General features: G+C 55.7%; 1 protein-coding gene across 1 annotated transcript; it reads left to right on the top strand.

Moving 5' to 3' along the window:
• Positions 1–5,997: 5,997 nt before the first annotated feature.
• Positions 5,998–20,398, top strand: P4HTM (prolyl 4-hydroxylase, transmembrane). Its single transcript, XM_004760694.3, has 9 exons — positions 5,998–6,368; positions 6,580–6,661; positions 14,996–15,186; positions 16,002–16,098; positions 17,423–17,585; positions 18,165–18,350; positions 19,058–19,148; positions 19,335–19,458; positions 19,964–20,398. Exons 1-9 carry the CDS (start codon positions 6,036–6,038, stop codon positions 20,182–20,184), a joined length of 1,488 nt encoding a protein of 495 aa, XP_004760751.1. The 5' UTR covers positions 5,998–6,035; the 3' UTR covers positions 20,185–20,398.
• Positions 20,399–20,524: the final 126 nt, after the last annotated feature.

The raw sequence follows: 20,524 nt of genomic DNA, 5'->3' as shown, positions 1-20,524 counted from the left end.
TTAGTGGGGAACCTGCTTCCCCCTCTCCTTTGGCCTGCTGTTCCCCATGGTGTGTGGTCTCTCTCTTTCCAATAAATTAAACCTTTAAAAAAATATACTTAAGGGGCACCTGGGTGGCTCAGTGGGTTAGAGCCTCTGCCTTCATTGGGTCATGATCCCAGAGTCCTGGGATCGAGCCCTGCATCGGGCTCTCTGCTCAGCAGGGGGCCTGCTTCATCCTCTCTCTGCCTCTGCCCACTTGAGATCTCTGTCTGTCAAATGAATAAATAAAATCTTTTAAAAAATACTTTAAGGGTGCCTGGGTGGCTCAGTGGGTTGAGCCGCTGCCTTCGGCTCAGGTCATGATCTCAGGGTCCTGGGATCAAATCCCACATCGGGCTCTCTGCTCAGTGGGGAGCCTGCTTCCTCCTCTCTCTGCCTCTGTGCCTACTTGTGATCTCTCTCTGTCAAATAGATAAGTAAAATCTTTAAAAAAATAAATTAAATAAATAAATAAAAAATACTTTAAAATGAACAAGAGGGGGCGCCTGGGTGGCTCAGTGGGTTAAAGCCTCTGCCTTCGGCTCAGGTCATGATCTCAGGGTCCTGGGATCGAGCCCCACATCGGGCTCTCTGCTCAGTGGGGAGCCTGCTTCCCCCTCTCTCTGCCTGCCTCTCTGCCTACTTGTGATCTCTGTCAAATAAATAAAATCTTTAAAAATAATAATAAAATGAACAAGAGAAGGTAGCATATTCTAGTAACGTCTAGAGGAGGGATTTTCCATGTTGTATCCAGGTAAAGCAATCAGAGCACTGTCCCTGTACTGGGCCCTGTTTTGGGTACTGAGGACAGCTGTTGGTCTTGGCCTAGGTCGGTTTCTGTCCCCACAAGACTAATAGTGCCTAAGCCTGTACCCACCTAGTCCTCCTCACAGCAGCCCCGTGAGGTAGGTGCTGTCACAGTGCACATCACTGAGCCATTCAAAATACGAAGTAATTTGCCCAAGGTTACCACTGCTGGTAAAACAAAAAGTGTTTGCTGTTAGAAACTGGAAATAAGGGGCGCCTGGGTGGCTCAGTGGGTTAAGCCTCTGCCTTCAGCTCAGGTCATGATCCCAGAGTCCTGGGATTGAGCCCCACATCAGGCTCTCTGCTCACTGGGAGCCTGGTTCCCCTTCTATCTATGCCTGCTGCTCTTCCTACTTGTGATCTCTCTCTCTCTGTCGAATAAATAAAATTAAACTAAAAGAAAAAGAAACTGGAAATAATGGGCACGTGGGTGGCTCAGTAGGTTAAAGCCTCTGCCTTTGGCTTTGGTCATGATCCCAGGGTCCTGGGATAGAGCCCCACATCAGGCTCTATGCTCAGCGGGGGCCTGCTCTCCCCACCCCCACTTCTCTGCTTACTTGTGATCTCTCTCTGTCAAATAAATCTTAAAAAAAAAAACAAAACAAACAAACAAAAAAAAAACTGGAAATAAGGGGCGCCTGGGTGGCTTAGTCAGTTAAGCATCTACCTTCAGCTCAGGTTGTGATCCCAGGATCCTTGGGTGGAGTCTCGCATTGAGCTGCTTGCTCAGTGGGCTTCCCCCTCTCTCTCTGCTTTTCCCTCTGCCTGCTGCCCCTCCCCCTACTTGTTCTCTCACTCTTGCTCTGTCTCAAAATCTTTTTAAAAAACCTGGAAATATGGGGCGCCTGGGTGGCTCAGTGGGCTAAGCCTCTGCCTTTGGCTCAGGTCATGATCTCAGGGTGCTGGGATTGAGCCCCCATTGGGCTCTCTGCTCAGCGGGGAGCCTGCTTCCCCCTCTCTCTCTGCCTGCCTCTCTGCCTACTTGTGATCTCTCTCTCTCTCTCTGTCAAGTAAATAAATAAAATATTTTTTTAAAAACCCTGGAAATAAGTCCCAATTTTTTAAAAATAAATTTTACTTATTTGACAGCATAATCAGGCAGAGTAGCAGGGGGAGGGAGAAGCGGGCTCCCACTGAGCAAGGAGCCTGATATGGGGCTCTATCCCAGGATCCCGGGATCATGACCTGAGTCAAAGGCAGATGCTTAATGATTGAGCCACCCAGTCGCCCCCATTAGTCCAGTTTTGGTAATAGAGGCTAGAACACAGCACAAGGCCCAGATGTGACTGCATTAGCAATTAAGGTGGGACTTCCACTCCCCCTTCCCCCGCCCTGTGAGGTGAGGCAGCCTGAGGGTGAAAAGCTCTATGGCTCTTACTTTTTTAAAAAAATGATAATTTAAAAAACATTTTTTTTAAAGATTTTATTTTATTTGACAGAGATCACAAGTAGGCAGAGAGGCAGGCAGAGAGAGAGGGGGAAGCAGGCTCCCCACCAAGCAGAGAGCCCGATGCACTGCTCGCAGGACCCTGGGATCATGACCTGAACTGAAGGCAGAGGCTTTAACCCACTGAGCCACCCAGGCGCCCCAAAATAATAAATTTTAAAATGTGGTGCCTGGCTGGCTCAGTTGGTAGAGTATGGGACTCTTGACCTCAGAGTCATGCGTTCAAGCCCCACTTTGGGTGTGCAGCCTATTTAAAAAAGAAACATTATGGCCCTTAGGCAGCAAAAAGGCCATAGGTTTTAAAAGGCCAAGTTCCAGTTTATGATGTGGTTGTGAGATTCCCACAACCAACAGCAGGTGGAGCAGAACTAGGCAGCATTCCACACCCCCTCCCGCGTGCCCCAGCAGGCTTGCCTTCTGTTGTCTGGTGATGAGTGAGAGAAGGAGCTGTGCGTGGCAGTGGAGATTAGTCACCTGGGTACAGGAGATGGGAATGTGAGAGAAAGGGGTTTCGAAAAATAAGGAACATGAGGATTTGTGGTGATATAGGTATTTTTTTTTTAAGATTTTATTTATTTGACAGACAGAGGTCACAAGTAGGCAGAAAGGCAGGCAGAGAGAGGAGGAAGCAGGCTCTCCTAAGAGCAGAGAGCCCGATGTGGGGCTCGATCCTAAGACCCTGGGATCATGACCCGAGCCGAAGGCAGAAGCTTTAACCCACTGAGCCACCCAGGTGCCCCTAGTGTTTGTTTTTTTTTTTTAAGACTTTTTTTTTTTTTTAAGACTTTTTTTTTCTTCTTTCAAAGATTTTATTTATTTATTTGACAGAGAGAGATCACAAGTAGGCAGAGAGGCAGGCAGAGAGAGAGGAGGAAGCAGGCTCCCTGCTGAGCAGAGAGTCCGATGTGGGGCTTGATCCCAGGACCCTGAGATCATGACCTGAGCCGAAGGCAGCGGCTTAACCCACTGAGCCACCCAGGCGCCCCAAGACTTTTTTTTTTTTTTAAGATTTTATTTATTTATTTGTCAGAGAGAGAGAGAGAGAGCACAGGCAGAGTGGCAGGCAGAGTCAGAGGGAGAGACAGGCTCCCTGCGGGGCAAGGAGCCCGATGTGGGACTCGATCCCAGGACGCTGGGATCATGACCTGAGCCGAAGGCAGCGGCTCAACCAACTGAGCCACCCAGGCGTCCCAGCAAGACTTTTATTTATTTGACAGAGACATAGCGAGAGAGGGAACACAAGCAGGGGGAGTGGAAGAGGAAGAAGCAGGCTTCCCGCTGAGCAGGGAGCCTGATGCAGGGCTGGATCCTAGGACCCTGGGATCATGACCTGAGCCAAAGGCAGATGCTTAACGACTGAGCCATCCAGTCACTCCTAATAATAGACATTAAAAGGCTAAAGAGGGGGGCATCTGGGTGGCTCATTGGCTCAGTGGGTTAAAGCCTCTGCCTTTGGCTCGGATCGTGATCCCAGGGTCCTGGGATCGAGCCCCACATTGGGCTCTCTGCTCTGCAGGGAGCCTGCTTCCCCCTCTCTCTCTGCCTGCCTCTCTGCCTACTTGTGATCTCTGTCTGTCAAGTAAATAAATAAAATCTTTAAAAAAAAAAAAAAAGGCTAAAAAGGAAATGGTCTCAACATTCATTCATGGGTACCAGAAACCATGACATCCTTGGTAAAACTGTGAATCGGTTGGTGTTTTCCCATTAAAGAATTTAGGAGAGGGCACCTGGGTGGCTCAGTCAGTTAAGCGTCTGCCTTCAGCTCGGGTCAAGATCCCAGGGTCCTGGGATCGAGCCCCGCATCAGGGTCTCTGCTCAGTGGGGTGCCTGGTTCTTCTTCTTCCCTTGCTGCTCCACCCTGCTCATGCTCTCTCTATGTCAAATCTTTTAAGAAAATGAAAAAAAAAATTTAGGAGATTAAAAAAGAAGAAGAATAGGGGAAAAAATTAGGAGAACAATATGATTTGGGGGAAATGTACTTGCTCCGGTTGTGCTGTGTACTTGGATGTTGAGAGACTTCGGACCTAACTAGAGTGGCTTAAAGACAAGCTGCAGGAAAGCTGGACACTGCTAAGTTGGTAATAGGACTTTTTTCCATTTGAATCCAAAACATTTCTTTTGTGGCCATTCTATGTATGTATGTATGTGCTTCAGAATTCATTTCAGGGAGCAGGGGCTTCAGAATTCATTTCAGAATTCACTTCCATGCACAGGGAGTCCAAGCTCACCTGGTTACCTGCAGACATGTGGCTTCCCACTCGATCTGAAGCAGAATACTGGACGGCTGGTGCCGGTTGGTCAACATCCCGACTTCGGCTGAACCCTAACGATTCCCATTATCACCTCCCCCTCTTCCTCCCCACTAGACATGTCCAGAATGTCTCCTTTGTTTGGGCAGTGTTTCTCTGTAGTATCCCAAGGAGATTGACAAGATGGTCACTGAGGGTGGCTGGATGAGTGGGTGCACCCACGTGCTCCCCACATGCTCAGGCACTGGTGAAATCCGCCCCTGTGTGTAGAATCTCCAAGAGAAGGAGATGGGCCTGCCTTTGGAGCCCCTGGCCCGCTCTGGGGAGACCAGAAAATGCAGACTCCACTTTTCTGGAAGAAAATGGGCTGGAGAAGGGGCTGTTAACAGGGTAAGGGGAAAACTACTAGTGAGACCGACTCAGCGGTGTGGCTCTTGTCTGCCTGTCCACAGGAAGGGGTTGGCTTCTGCCCTGGGGCCCATGCATCACTGCCTGAGGATAACGCAGCCCTAGTACAGCAGGGAGCATGAAAATGCCCAGGCTTTGGCACTGGGCCGCTGGTATGTCCTCCCTTCTCCAAACCTGGTGATAATTTGAGTTTCTTTTCCTCTGAGGCGACTACAGTCACACCACCCTGAATGCGCTCAGTCTTATCCACGTATCCTCTGAGGCAATGGTGTCTCAATTATAGCAAAGTCCCCCTTTCACAGAAAAGTGCCTTTCTCCCTCTTTCCCTGTGCCAACTTTGAGGCAAGAAACGTTTTTGAGTTCCGCAGGTTGTTAGGGGTTTGAGCTTCCTGGTGCCAGGGCTCCTCCAGGAAGCCCTCTCTGACCACTCCAGACTGGATCCCACGGTCTATGCACGTATGCGACCTTGGACATCCAGCCGCTCCTTCCTAAGGCCTGACTCCTATAGGCCTCCCTGTGAGGTCGCAGAGCGGAACTCCAAGGCATTCTTGGCAGTCTAAGCTGGCAAGCGACAGTGCCGAAAGCTGCGGGTCCTACAGGATCACATGCGCAGTAGTCGGCCTCCGCGGAGGCCCCAGACCGCCGCATTATTGAGTCATCTTTCGGCAGTGCCTCGTCGCTGTCACCCCACTCTCAAGAGCAAGAAAATGCAGGGCATACTTTTCTAGGAAGAGGAAGTGCATCTTAACTAGGGGACGGAGAAAATATCAATGGGGTTTCCTTTAATGTTGCTGCTCTTGTGTGCCCCGGCATTGCGCGTGGGGGAGGGGCCGGCTTCCGCCCTGGGGTGCGTGCATCTCCTCCGGACAGTAACCCACCCCGGGAAGATAAACTCCAGCGTGGACCAGGGTCCAGGGCGCAAGGGAGACTGAGCGCCGCGCAGGGGCGGGCGCGGGCGGCCCCGGCGGGTGCAGCATCCCCAGGCACCGTCTCCTAGAGACCGCGGCGCGCGCGGGCTCCACGGCGGTTGTCCAGGCGACGGCGCCGCGCGGCGCGGGCATCCCCGCGGCCCCTCCCCTGGGCGTGCGCGCGACCTGGGCGCCATGGCGGCGGCGGCGGCGGCCCCGAGACCGGAGGCCGCGAGTCCGCAGTGGGCGCCACCTGGACACGAGCGGGCCCGGACCGCCGCCGGGCTGGGCGACTGCGAGGACGCGCCGGTCCGGCCGCTGTGCAAGCCCCGCGGCATCTGCTCGCGCGCCTACTTCCTGGTGCTGATGGTGTTCGTGCACCTGTACCTGGGCAACGTGCTGGCGCTGCTGCTCTTCGTGCACTACAGCAACGGGGACGAGAGCAGCGACCCCGGGCCCCAGCACCGCGCCCAGGGCCCCGGGCCCGCGCCGACCCTGGGTCCCCTCGCCCGGCTGGAGGGCATCAAGGTGAGGACCCCCGTCTCGCCGGGTTCCAGGCCCTGCACGGCGAGCCCGTGACCGCCGGCGCGCAGCCCACGACCTCCGCGCTGCTCCCTGCGTCGTCTGCCCCGCGCGCACCCCCACCCCTAACTCGTCGCGCTCGGGGCCCGGGCCCCTGTACCCTCCTCGGGCGGCGCGGCCTGGGGCCCGAGCTGCCCGCAGTGCCCCTTTCCCTTAGGTGGGGCACGAGCGTAAGGTCCAGCTGGTCGCCGACAGGGATCACTTCATCCGAACCCTCAGCCTCAAGCCGCTGCTCTTCGGTAAGTCAGCTGGGCGCTCCTGGGAAGGGCCAGGGGCTGCGGTTTGGGGGCGCTCGGAGGCTCGCTTTGGCCACGTGACTTCTGTTTTGAAAATGGCTGCTTCGGAGTAGCTTTTATCACCCAAAGGTTTCCCAAAGCGAAGTACCAACGTCCACCTCTGTAATAGGGTCACAGGGTGACCTTTCCACACTCCCCTCTCTGACCCCTACTCTGCAGCTGATCCTTCCGTTACAGGGCTGGGCAATGCGACCCTTAGGCGGTTGTCTAAACACTTCATTTGAAACCATCTTTGGACACTTTCTGCCATCATTAATTCTATCACATTCTAGAACTGGGGGAGGGTGGGAGAGACTGCTAACCAGGACCTAGCTGATCTCAGGGCCTCTGAGGATGAATCTCACTCCCAAAGTGGACCCTGTGGTCTGACGAGGGTTCTTAGGATGCGGTTGTATTCAGCCATAAGTAGGCAAAACCTTCCAGCGTGACCTCATTTGGAACCAGCATCATAAGCTCACAGTTCCTGAGCTCTGGTTTTGCCCTAGGCTTTATGAGATCGTTTCAGTTAATTCTTACAACGCCTATATGAGGTGGGTGTGGATCCCACCCTTACGTTACCGGGTGGGAAAGTGAGACACAGAACTGCGTGCGGTTGGTCCTCCAGGCATATACAGCTAGCTCAGGAGCAAAGCTAGGGTTAGAACCCAGGCAGCCTGCCTCTAGAGCCTGTACTGTCTAGCCACCCTGCTAGCTGAGAAGACTCTCGAAGTTCTTGAGACCACCAGTGTCAGCAAGGTGGGGGTTCCCCAGACTTATGACCCTGCCCAGGATAGCTTTGTGCACCCGGCCCTGGGTATCCAGTGTCGGTGACACACTTACCTGTAGACCCGGGGCTGTTCCTGCCTTCTGGGGGATGGTGTGAGTTAGAGGCTTTCAGGAGGGGGCTGGGGACCAAAGCAGAGCGTCTGAGCACCTGCCATTACCTCTGGGGCAGAGGGCCCTGGCTGAGAATTATGCCGAGACCTTTGAGACCTATGAGAACACTGCATGCAGTGTAAGGGGAAATAGGTTATGCTGGTCCCGTTGTGGGAGGAGCCCTAAAAGGTTATTGTTACTATGATTATTACTGCTGCATAAGGTTGAATTCTGTGCCAAGCACTATTTTAAGTGCTGGGAACTCAGCATTGAACCAAATAGGGAAAAACAAACAAACAAACCAAACAAACAAAAATAACTAACAACACACACACACCTGAAGCTGACATTCAAATAAGGAGACAGACAATAAACAAATATATATGGCGTGTCAGTTGGTGATAAATGATTGCAGACAAATAAGGCAGAATTTCAGCTGGTGTTGACACTTTTAATAGAGTGACCAAGCTAGGCCTCCTTGTGAAAGATATTTGAGCCAAAACCTCTAGGAGCTAAGGGATCAAGCCAGGTGACTGTCAAGAAAGGGTGATCCAGGGCGCCTGGGTGGCTCAGTGGGTTAAGCCGCTGCCTTCGGCTCAGGTCATGATCTCAGGGTCCTGGGATCGAGGCCCGCATCGGGCTCTCTGCTCAGCAGGGAGCCTGCTTCCCTCTCTCTCTCTCTCTGCCTGCCTCTCCATCTACTTGTGATTTCTGTCAAATAAATAAATAAAAATAAAATCTTTAAAAAAAAAAAAAAAAAAAAAAAGAAAGGGTGATCCAGGCAAGGGAGCAACACTCACCCCTTTACTGCTACATTGCTGTGAACAGACAGGCCTGAAGGGGTTGTGTTCTCAGCCTTCTTGGGACCTGTATGTACACAATTCAGATGTATATTAGGTTAAATGAATCATGACCCATAACTGTGACCCCTCAGCCCCTAACATGCAGCTGCTGCATCAAAGTCCTACAGAGCAGAGAATGAGAGACCCAAGCCCCATAAAGTCTAGGAAGCAGGAGAGATCTGGCACAAGGTAAACTGCTTCTCGTTAAGCCTCTGGATGGGTCTGTGTACCGGCAGGTTAGGATGGCTGCAGCAAGAAGCTCCAGCTGTGGCCCCCATTTTCTCCCAACTCTTACATTGACTTTGAGTCTGGTATTAGGCATTGTCCCCGGTTTTACCCAGGAAGTCCTGGGACTTGCTCCTTGACGAAACCACCTCACCATGTGAGGTGAGCCACATGAAGAAGAGATTAGGGATTATAGGAAGTCCACTTGTGAGGCAGGGAAAGCACGGGGGAGAGGATGTCGGAAAGGGGGCAGTTCCTGAATTCTGTGGTGTTAGATGGACCCCCAAAGGAAGCCTTATCTCAAGAAGGAGCAGTGTCTGTCTTCTCTGCCTGCCCATTTAGTCATCTCCTGTCACCCTAAAAAGGCAGGAGGGCCCAAGGAGGATGGGCCTACTGTGGGCTCTGCCACCTCTGTCTTGCTACTCTTGGTCCCAAACCTGTCACCCTCAGCCTCAGGGACCCAAGGCGCCAGGGCTTGAGAGGTGGGTGTTCAGGATATAAACCGGGGCAAAGGGATTTGGTTCTACCCCAGAGTGCCCCCATCTCCAGGGGAGGGAGTCCCACAACTTCATGGGGAAGACCCCATGCAAACTCCAGTCTCCCTTTGGGGAAACATTTCCCTGTTTCCCACCTTTGTCCCTAAAGACCTGGGGCAAGTGGGACCTAGACCACCAAAGCCCCACTCTGAGTTCTTGGCATAATATCTGTGAAGTGTGCCTAGTGTGGTAGGCATTCCACAAGGATCTGGACCATCAGAAGTCCGCTGAGGACTTCGACCTGTTTAGTTCAGAAGGGAGGTGTTCCAGTTTTGAGTCATTGTCATCTCTCTGGGGACACTGCCACCTTTCACGTGGCTCACCTCTCCCTCCACCTTACCTCACCCCCATTCTGTGTCTAAACAACAGATTAGTCTTACCGCCCACTTTCTTAAAAGTCTCCAAGATTCCCACTTCACCTCTAAGTGTCATTTGGTGGTGCCTTCCTCTCCTGCTGCTCCTTCCTCACTCCCTGCTGTCCCCAAGCTCATTCTGCCCTGGGACCTTACATGTGCTGTGCCCTCCACCAGAAGGCTCAGACCTGGCCATCCCACAGAGGGTGCCTTCTGGTCCACTGGGCCTGTGCACACACATTCCCTCCTCGGAGACCTCTCCTGACCTCAGACTGGTCTTAAGAGGTTCCTAGATACCATTGCATCAGATTGCCTGGTTTTCTTCTTGTCGCTTAGTAACCCTGGAGACAGTCTCGGTATTTATTTGTCATTCGTACCTCTACCCCTAAAGGTGAGCTGCATGTGGGAGAGGCCTGATTTGTGCAGGCTCAGTAGTCAGCAGCTGGAGTCTGTCTGCTGCCGGTCATGACTGGCTGCCTGGTGAGATTTACTGGGCACTCAGCCGGACCAGCACCTGTCTGTTTGCTCAGAGTGACCTCCCACCACCCTGAGGTGCCCCCTTATTTGGCATTCCCTTCAAGAGCAGCAGGGGTCGCCTCCCGAAGGCCAACAAGATTTTTAGCCCATTTTCCTAACTACTTAAGGTCGATGAATAACTGACAACAGTACACAAAACAGTTTTATCTTAAAACCATGACTGTTTTATCGTAGGATTTCCAAGTCGGCTCAAGAAAACAATTAGGCAGTTACTTAGGATGACAAACACTGGAGGCCCAGAAATAGGGGGAAAACTCTGTGTGTGTGTGTGTGTGTGTGTGAGAGAGTTCAGGTTGGTAAGCAGCTGAAGGCAGTTTCCGGCATGGACTTCTCCCCACCCCCTGTGCTCTCTGCACAAGCCTGCAGCTTGGTGGGACCTGGGCTCAGTAAAGGTCAGGCAGATAAAACCAAGTCTATGTGGGATTGACAGGCAGCATCCTGCCTGGGAGGAGCTTAGCCCGAGGCTTTGCACCTGCCCTGAGGCAGCCTGGGCTGCTCCGGCTTGTAGGCATTAGCCAGGCTGTCATCCCAGGCCTGGGAAGGACAGAAGGACAGAAAGATTGTCTTGCCTTTCCAGCAAACACTCCCCTGCTAGGGGAGCCAGCCTCCTTCGTGTCTGGGCAGAGCACTGTAGTCTAGGAAGGGGCCCCTTAGCTGTGGCCACAGCAGTGGGCTTCTGCCCTGCTTGGGTCCTTCACGGGGCTTCTCGGGACTCTGGTCTGCAAGTGTCCAAGATGGGCAGCAGAGAGGGGTTTAGGTGTGTCCAGGGCAGCGCGGGTTTTGTGTGGCTGGCTCTCCCTGCCTGTAGGAATCCCTACCGTGGGCACTGGTGATGGTGCCACCTACGCACGGCCAGCTGCAGATGTCGGTGGCCTTGGCTCCAAACATAGGCCGTGGTTACCAGCAGCCGAGGGCCCTGCACCTCCCCACCTAGCACGTAGGTGCCAGCGAGCCTTCCTCGCAAGAGGTTGTGCACGCACGTGGCATCCAGCTGCAGCCAGCGACGCAGAGTAGGGGCCAGTTCCGAGGCAGGCAGTGGGCCCGCCTTCAGCACCTCCAGCCGGGAGTCCAGGTGGCAGTGTGAGAGACCAGAGGACGACCCGTTGCATCGGGAGAGCCTAACCTTCACTGCTGCATGGGATCAGAGGAGTGGGGTGAGGCGCAGGGCCTCTGGGAGTACCTCCCATCCCCTCCACCTGGTGAACCACACCCTCTTGGATGCTCTACTCTGAATCAGGGTCCTGGGGAAGACCTGAAGCCCTGGCTGCCACCCTCCTAGGCAGGTTCAGTGTGTTGTTTTAGCGATGCCACACTTGTTAAAGGCCTTTATCTTGTAGCTCTAACCAGGTAGAGCATTTGAGTGTCCCCTCTTTCATTTGTCTTACACCGATCTGGGAGCTGGGATGGAGGCACTTGTGAGGTGGGTGTAAGGGATGCTGGACGCTAGGGGCTCACCAAAGTCGCTGGCACAGAGCGCATCCAGGACCTCGTTGGACGAGCGGGCGTCCTGCAACTCACAGTCCCTGCAGCTGGCCCGAGGCACTGGGGGGAGGGGCCGAGTGAGGCTCCGTCTGGAGCAAGTGGGGGAAGGGCCGGCAACGGGGGGGGGGGTATGGGGGATGGGCCTCCCGCTGGCCCCTCCTTCTTCACCCTTTCTGAGACCCGTTGCTGTGGCTGGTCCCTTGTCTCCCCTACCAGAGAGACCCGTGTACCTCTGGCTCTGCGGGCAGTGGCTTGGGAGGGTAAGGCGCTGCCGGTGGGCCGGGCCTGGGAGCCGTGGGGGGACTCACGTGGGCGGCCCAGGCGGGAGCCGTTGGAGACAGCCGCGACGCAGAGGCCGTGGCTGGCGGGGAAGCGGCCGCAGTGCAGGATGGCCGGCCAGGGGTAGCCGTAGCAGGCCATGATGGGCGCACAGCTGGCCTGCACGGCCTCACACAGGCTGCGACACGGGTAGATGACCCTGCGGAGGTGGGAAGGATGGAAGGATCGGGGCGACGGGGCGGTCAGGACCGGGTTTCCTGGAGTCCAGGCTAGCCCCCCCCTCCTCTCCATCACCACCACCCCCCACTCAGGCACAGCCAGGGACTTCGCGGTTGCTGGGCAACGACACCTGGTCACCTAGCAACAGCTCTCTGCCCCCGCATGTCGTCGTCCTTCCCCCCCTCCCCCACCGGGCTTCGGTCTTCCAGCCCCCACCGTTCTGTGTGGCCAGGGCTGCTTTCCAGCGCACCTCCCCCTCCAGCTGGGGCAGACATCCAGTGCCCTGGAGAAGGGCATATGCGAAGGGCCCTGCCCTCTGGGCCTTAACTCCCCATCTTGGAGGGAGAAAGCAGAGCCCTCCCTCTTGTCCTGAAAGGCATGTGGGAGACTGCAGTGTCTGGCCAGGGCTGGGGTTCGCAAAGAGCAGAGGCCCAATCATTGGATTCTGAAAGAGCCCCTTCTTGGTGCCACTGGCATGGTCACCCTGAGGCTCTGGGAATGTCCCCCAGAGGAGGGACCAAAGGCACTGTTGTTCACCAGGTAGGTTAGGCTGGGGAATCAGGTTTGCGATCTCTGGTCTGGGAGAAAAGGCCCTCAGATGAGCTCCACCTTTTGCCAGGATTCCTTGGGCAGACAGTTTCCACACCCCCCTGGAGAGGGGTTCCAGCCCTCCCAACCCAAAGCATCCTACCCATTTGCCATACCTTGACATTCAAGAGCCCTTGATGCCAAGGGTTCCAATCATTGATGGTCTGCCTATGTCTCCTCTGTTCCATGGGCACCTGTTCCCCTGAGCCAGGAACACCCTGACAAGACAATCCTTCATTTCCCTCCCCACCCCTGTCGCCACCCAGCCTTGAGAGGTACGTTGTAATGGTTAGTGAACAGGCCCTGGCAGAGGAAAGCTCCCCTCCCCCTGCCCCACCTAGGAGTCCCTGCCCTACCTGTCGAGGCACACAGGGGCAAAAAGGGAGCAGAGGAAGAGGCGGGCATCCGGGTGGCACTCCCTGGCCAGCAGGGGCAGCCAGCTGACCGACTGCTGGAGAGCCTCGGCCGTCGTGTCATGGTCCAACAAGTTGGGCAGCCGCATCTCTGTGTAGCCAATGTCGTGGCACAGGGCCATGGCTTGGGGAATGGGCATGCACCGTGTGGGGCCCCGGGGAGCCCCTGCTCCACTATCAACCCAGAGCACCACCAGGGCCACTAACAGCCACAGCCCTTGATCCATCACCCGCGTTGTCTTCCTTGGTCTTAATGGGCTGAGCCTGAGACCTTTATAGGTCTGTCCCCACACCCCAGGAACCGGTGTTTGTGCAGGTCCCTGGTGCTGGGACCCATCTGGTTAGGCCCCAGTGTGCTGGCCTGGGCCATTTGCATCTGATTAGCACACCGCAGGGGACTGTAGAGTTTGGCGGCATCTTGGGGCCTGCGGATTACCAGCGCTTAATAAACTGAAGAAACCTGGGCCTGTGTTTTTTCTTTTTCTGGTTTACTTTTCTTGTTTGTTTACTTATTTTTTAAGCTACCTGGAGGTGACTGTTGATTAGCAGTTTGGTCTAACCCATTGTCCAGAGCTGCGTGTCCCCCCCCCCCCCCCCCCCCCCCCCCCCCGCACCCGGTAGTGGATGGCTCACACCCTTTTTGGGTTTGCTGGGCTGGGAGGTCAAGCCGGCCTGGGTGGGGGCCTTTATCCTGCCCTCTTTGTCACTGCATCTGGGTCATCTATCCAGGAAAGCTGAATGTGGTCTTGAGCATGGACTCTGGAGTATGACAGCCTGGAAGGTCCCTGGCAAGTCTCTCACATCTCTGTGCCTGCAGGGTGTCAGGGACAGGAAAGGCAAATTGAAGGGGCCCAGCTTTCTAGGGTGAGTGTAGGGATTCAGGAGTTGATGACATGCTTAGGACAGGATGCAGAATCCGTGCCACCTAAGTATAATCTGCTATGATAACCACTAAAAGCCCTTCCAAGCCTGGCTCTGAGCAGCCGTTTTCCTTCCTCATGGCAATGCCTGGAACTTAATGCTGGGAGTATGACCCTGAGAGGTGGTAGACCGCTCTGCAGCTCTGAGGGCTCACTGTGGCCACAGGGCCTTGCCTCCAGTCTGTTCCTCTGTGGGCCTCTTGGTCCCCATCTAAGGAAGTCCTCTCTCCTGGGAACGAGGAGAGGAAGCAGGGCCCATGCTCCGGTCTATGAGTGCCCGGGACTACTGGGATGTGGGCTTCCCAGGTGCGAGACTCACTTTCCAGCATGACCAAACTGCTTGTAGAGCTGGCGTGGGGGCATCCAGCCCCTGGAGCTGAGCCCCAAGCCCGCCTAGCCTGTACTCGGACTTAGAGGCATGATGTTCAGTGTACGCTTGTTCCCAAAGCAAAGGACACCTGGGGCATCTTCTCAGAGCCAAAACCCTAAGAGACACCCACTGACGGACATGCCAGCACGGGGCAACTCAGCCCTGGACAGATGAGTCAGCGCCCACTTGTGCAGGAGAGTGGATGGCAAGGACTGACCTACAGCAATGAATGTTTTACACTTGGTTTTTATTTGATCCATGCCGAAAAGCAAAAATGAAAGCAAAATCCAGTCACCATCACCCCATTTTAAAGTAGGTACCCAATCAGAAGTGGAGGTCAGCCCTCTGGCCTTCAGTCCCACTCCGAGGTGGGGGGAGCCCCTGCTCAGCTTAGCTCTAGCAAACTTCCCAGGGCTCCCCAGGAAATGGTTGCTGTCAGCATCAAAGAGAAAAGCCCCACATTCCGAGTGCTAGCCAACCTTTGCAGGACAGCTCAGTTCTGGGGTCAGAGTGCAGAGCAGAGGTAAAGCCGCGTGTGAAGTCCTGACCCGGGGAGTGCCGGGGCACGGGAGTCCCGCAGGAACTGCAAAGAGGAAGGCACCGGTTGCACCAGTGGCCTGGCTCAGTCCGTGGCCTCCCCCACCTCCTCTTCTGGCAGAGATCCCTGGCTTCCTGAGTGATGAGGAGTGTCGGCTCATCATCCACCTGGCCCAGATGAAGGGGCTACAGCGCAGCCAGATTCTGCCCACTGAAGAATACGAGGAGGCAATGGGCACGATGCAGGTCAGCCAGCTGGACCTCTTCCGGCTGCTGGACCAGAACCACGATGGTCGCCTGCAGCTCCGTGAGGTTGGGATCCTGCGGCCTGGAGTAGGCCCAGGGTGGGAGTGCCTAGAATTATCTTTCCGGTGGCCTGCCCAGTTCCAGCCCCACCCCCTTCTCCTTCCCTGGAGAGTTCCTTGCTGCCTCGGGAACCCCAGAAGGTGGCAGGAGGATCCCCCTGTGGGTGATGACATTTATTACCACAGTTCCTGGGTGGTAATGCCATCTGTGGTCTGGATTCCTTGCTGACGTGGCTGGGGACCCACAGAACTCATGGTGGAGGGGGTGGCAGGTCTGAGGGTAGCCAGGAGTCTGTGTCTCTTTTATATGCCTCTCACACCAGGCTTCTGACAGAGGTCTTGGCAAGGTGGAGGGTCCCTCGCCTATACAGAGGGTCTCTCGCCCCACTGAGCCTGGTCTTCTGGACAAGCCTGGTGATCATGCCCTGGCCAGGCCTCCCCTTGGTGCCTGTTCCCTGTTTGCACCCAGGCCTTGGCCTCCCCTTTCTGACCTGGAGTATCTGAGTGGGTTACAGTCCTGTGCTTCACTCTGCCTCCAACCAGCTGACAGTGCTGGCCATGAAGGCCACAGTCCCAACAGGGCCAGGAATGCCGATGGCCCACAGATCTCTTACTATCTTCCTGGCCACCTCCCGAGATGCCTGTGGGCCTCTCTGCCTACCCTCCCTTCAGCTCAGGGACCTCAGGCTCTGCCCTGTGTCCTCAACCATTACCCCATCACCAGCACCCTTAGCCCTTACAGCAAGAACTGGGCGACTGTCTATGCTCTGGTGGCTCTCCATCGTTGCGGCCACTCCACTGAGGGACCATCTTGTGCTTTAGGTCCTGGCCCAGACTCGTCTGGGAAATGGACGGTGGATGACTCCAGAGAACATTCAGGAGATGTACTCTGCGATCAAGGCTGACCCTGATGGTGATGGTGAGCTCATACCTCGCCACAGTCTGTCCCTGTGAGCCTCCTGCCCGCCGTACACCCAGCTTCTAGAGGAGCCATTGATGGGGAGGCGAGGATGCAACCTTGCCCTCACTCCTGGGCAGTAGGCTGGGTCCTCCCATATGCCTTGGTGACAGTCTAGGGGACAGTGCTTGGAGGCCCTTTTGACCTTAACAGGCAGAGTGTGGGGTCCAGGAGGGGAGTTGCTGGCTGGCAGAGGCCAGTGTAGGTTCAGCAGGAGCATAGATCTGGTGAGGCCAGCTTGAACTTGGCCATTCTCCCTGCTCCATCTACTTCTCTCCAGCCAGGCACAGGGTCTTCCCCAGAAGACACAGTCTCTGGTCTAACTAAGATCTTGCTTGCCTTCCTCTTGCTCACCTAGAGTCATGCTAACTGCTGGGGGTGGTTGGGGTAGGGGAGCTGTCGTGCAAGGACCCCATCCCCCTTGGGTAATAACTCCTAGATGTTACTAAGGTGTAGTCATCACTCACATGCCCAAGTTCTGGGTGAGATGGGGAAGGTACTCAGCTCAGGTCTTGATCTCAGGGTCATGAGCTCAAGCCCCATGCTGGGCTCCACGCTGGGCATGGAGCCTACTTAAAAAAGAAAAGAAAAGATAGAAAAAGAAAGAAAGAAAGGTTTCACCCTTAAGTCAATAGATGGACACGAGCTACTCTTCCAGTGGAGCTCCTGCTTTATGGGTTGGGCAGAAACAGGAGGGAGCATTCTTGTCTAGGAGAATGGCCCGGCTTTCTTTGTTGAGGGAGACTGCTAGCCCAGCAGGCAGGACTGGCGAGGTAGATAGATGTATTCCACTCAGGACGGGACCTGAGGTCATAAGGGAGCTCCAGGGCACTAGCCCTGAATGAAACCCGATAGCATGGAAGGCTCTGGACAGAACCCAGCACTGACTACTTTCTTCACCCTCTATGGGACCAGAGGGTAGCCAGTACATGCTTTAGAGCCAGGCTGGGGGGCCAGGGGCAGTTCTTGGGGGGGTCCTGGCCATATGGTTCAAGCTTCTTTTGGCCACCCAGCTCTGGCCAATCTTGTAGGGGTTGGGCTTCTTCCTTTGGGGGGCCAAATCTGGGTTTAAACTGAGGAAGTGAACTTCCCTGGGTCTTTCTGGAGGGCCTGATGTGACAGAAGCCAGGTTCATCTGACCCAAGAGTCCAGGGTGGGGGACAGGTGCACGTGAGCCCCCAGTGGCCGAGGCCCCCGCCCCCAGGGGGATCGAGGCTGGTGCAACCTGCTACTGTGGGCTCCTCACATGGGCTTGGGGGGCACTGACGATGGGTGCCCTGCGCAGGAGTGCTGAGCCTGCAGGAGTTCTCCAAAATGGACCTTCGGGACTTCCACAAGTACATGAAGGGCCACAAGGCGGCATCCAGCGAGCTGGTGCGGAACAGCCACCACACGTGGCTTTACCAGGGTGAAGGTGCCCACCACGTCATGCGCGCGATCCGCCAGAGGTGAGCACATGGGAGGGAGCAGGCCTGTGGGGCCCTCACAGAAGTTCCTGGCTGGGGCCGAGAGGACAGGCTTGGTTAGCTAACTCAGGATTAAGTTCTACTTGTTAGACCAGGATTAGAACCCTTTAAAAGACAGGCAATTAACAAAGGCAAATTAACCGTTGTTGTGGGCCAGCAACACACATTTGGGATTAGGAATAGACTGGAATGTTTGTTTTTTGCTAGTTAGAGAAATGACTTCTTATCTCTGTCCACAGGACCCCCTGCCGCTGAGCAGCCAGGGGTTTTAGATAAGCAACCTCCTTCCTGCAGGGAGTGATCCCCGCTCCCAATTTAGTGGAAATCTCATCTTCCCCACCCAGCGTGGTCTCTGGCATCCCAGGAGAAGGGCTCCTGAGTAACCCCTTCCTGCTCCTACAGGGCCCATCGGCGGGGCGTGGCGGGGGTGGCGGGGGGGGGGGGACTCGGGGTTACCAGGGGAGGTGGGCAGGGGCACAGCTTGTGGCAGGTCCGGGGTCTGGCTTCTTCAGGGTGCCACCTTGCATGGGACTGCCCAGCTGAATGCCTGCTGCCCACCAGGGTGCTACGCCTCACCCGCCTGTCACCTGAAATCGTGGAGCTCAGCGAGCCACTGCAGGTCGTGCGGTATGGCGAGGGAGGCCACTACCATGCCCATGTGGACAGCGGGCCTGTGTACCCGGAGACCATCTGCTCCCATACCAAGCTCATAGCCAATGAGTCTGTACCCTTCGAGACCTCCTGCCGGCAAGTACTTCCCATCTGGGGTGACCTTCCACTACTAGGCCAGGCATTCCCATGACATAAATACAGCCCTGTCCTAACGGGATGTCCCCTGTGTGCGTCCAGGAGGGCATTGGGCCATCCTGGTTGAGGATACCCCATCTCTCCCCCCAGTTTCTTCACCAAGTGGCAGGAAGGGTGGCCATCTTGTCTTAGTGGCCAAACTAAGGTGCCCACAGACACTGAGACTTGTCCCCAGAGCGCTGAGGCAAGGGGCAAGACTGGGTCTCCAGTTTTTTAGGCGTCCCCTCCCCTGGACCTTGATTCTCCCCCACAGCTGGAGGCCTCAGCTTCTCCCTTTGAAGCTGTGTCCCCCTCCCCTGCTTGGGCAGGGAGGCAGGCCTCTTCTCTTCATGTGACTGCTCTGGGTCAGCGCCTTCTACTCCCGGCCAGCCCTCTGCAGGGCTGTGCTGCTCCTGCTAGCCTACCTTTCCCAATAATTTAGCTAAGCACACCTGTGATCTTGGTCGCACAAAACACTGTGACACACAGAAAGAGACTGGGTTTGTGGGAGGAAGGACAGGCTAGGGATATCTTGGCACTGATCTGCAGCGTTGTCACTGATCTCAGCCTGCCCCCATCTGGCCCTTGGGAATCTGGGCAGCTTATCCTCCCCACAGGTAAGCCTACGGGAGTGTCCACAGCTGCTCAGTGGGCCCCCTGCCTTACAGCTACATGACAGTGCTGTTTTATTTGAACAACGTCACCGGTGGGGGCGAGACTGTCTTCCCTGTGGCAGACAACAGAACCTACGATGAAATGGTAAGGGCCAACCAGGCTGTTAACTCTGGTGGGATGGCAGGGCCTTGGGCAATCCTAGTATATACCCCTCCAGAGCTGGGATGACGGGCCCAAGGGATCCCCTGGGCAATTCTGACTGGTTTCCCTTTGGCTGCTTGGCCACACAGTGGGGACAGTTTGAAAACCCCACCATCCTGCTGCCCACAGAGTCTGATTCAGGATGATGTAGATCTCCGTGACACTCGGAGGCACTGTGACAAGGGGAATCTGCGTGTCAAGCCCCGGCAGGGCACAGCAGTCTTCTGGTACAATTACCTGCCTGATGGACAAGGTGAGGGCCTGTGACCAGGCCAAGAGTGCCTTGAGGGAAGCTTCCCTTTATCTAGCCCAGAAGGCCACCCCAGTGGGATGCTTTCGGCACTCTTATGCATGTATTTCTGCCCCTGGTGCCTCCCAAAGGTCCTCCTCAGTGACTCCAGTGGCCAGCACCTGTGTAGCCTCCTGGGTTATCTTGACCCCTGTGACTGATTCCCTGAGGCTCCAGCCTTCCAGCTCACTGGGGCTGGGGACACATCAATCACCAGCCTGGGCTGTGGACAGTCTGGCAGCAAGAAAGCTGGTTTCAGAAGACCAGTGGTGGTGTTAGTGCATTAGTTGGAGAGAGATGCTGAGCCCCAAAGGAGGCCGTGGGGCCAGATTTTGCTACTGATGTGGGGTGGGCCCACCGATGGGCCACCCTGTCCGTGCCCTTCGCCTGTGTGAGATCATGCTCAGGTCAGCGCCGCCTAGAGCCCCCTCTGGTCACCTCCCTCGGTCACACCATCCTCCTCTTCTAGGTTGGGTGGGCGACGTGGATGACTACTCACTGCACGGGGGCTGCCTGGTCACAAGTGGCACTAAGTGGATCGCCAACAACTGGATCAACGTGGACCCCAGCAGGGCACGGCAGGCACTATTTCAGCAGGAGATGGCGCGCCTGGCCCAAGAAGGCGGCACAGACTCCCAGCCAGAGTGGGCTCTGGACCGGGCGTACCGTGACGCGCGCGTGGAGCTCTGAGGGGAGTGTCGCCGAAGCCCGCAGCCCCAGGCCACCCGCCGCCCCAGGTCAGGGGACCTGTGGTCTCCCTGTCCAGATGCAGGTCAAAGACCTGGCCGATGTCTTGCCCTATCCCCGCCTCCAACCGCGATTAGGGCACAGTTCCTATATTCGTGTTATTTATTGTGTACAGACCCATGCTGCCCCCACCCCAAATAAAACTACACGGCTTCGAGCCGCGGGGCCGAGAAGCCACAGGTCGGGTCGGCATGGGGGTGGGGGAGGTAGATTGGGCCAGTGGGAGCCCGCGGCTGCGCTTGGCGAGCGTCACGTCAGGGGGAGGGGCGAGGACAGTCTCGCC

Source organism: Mustela putorius, unplaced genomic scaffold, assembly GCF_011764305.1.
Source record: "Mustela putorius furo isolate JIRA1106 unplaced genomic scaffold, ASM1176430v1.1 tig00000095_pilon_pilon_pilon, whole genome shotgun sequence".
Taxonomy (NCBI): Eukaryota; Metazoa; Chordata; class Mammalia; order Carnivora; family Mustelidae; genus Mustela; species Mustela putorius.
The sequence above is the reverse complement of the archived record's forward strand: the minus strand, read 5'-3'. Positions and strand labels throughout refer to the sequence as shown.

Excerpts from the sequence above, each read along its gene's own strand:
- P4HTM (XM_004760694.3), top strand. The coding sequence starts at position 6,036 with ATGGCGGCGGCGGCGGCGGCCCCGAGACCGGAGGCCGCGAGTCCGCAG. Across the intron at positions 6,662-14,995 it reads CCTCAAGCCGCTGCTCTTCG|AGATCCCTGGCTTCCTGAGT; the intron begins GTAAGTCAGCTG and ends CTCTTCTGGCAG. Across the intron at positions 18,351-19,057 it reads CCCTTCGAGACCTCCTGCCG|CTACATGACAGTGCTGTTTT; the intron begins GCAAGTACTTCC and ends CCTGCCTTACAG.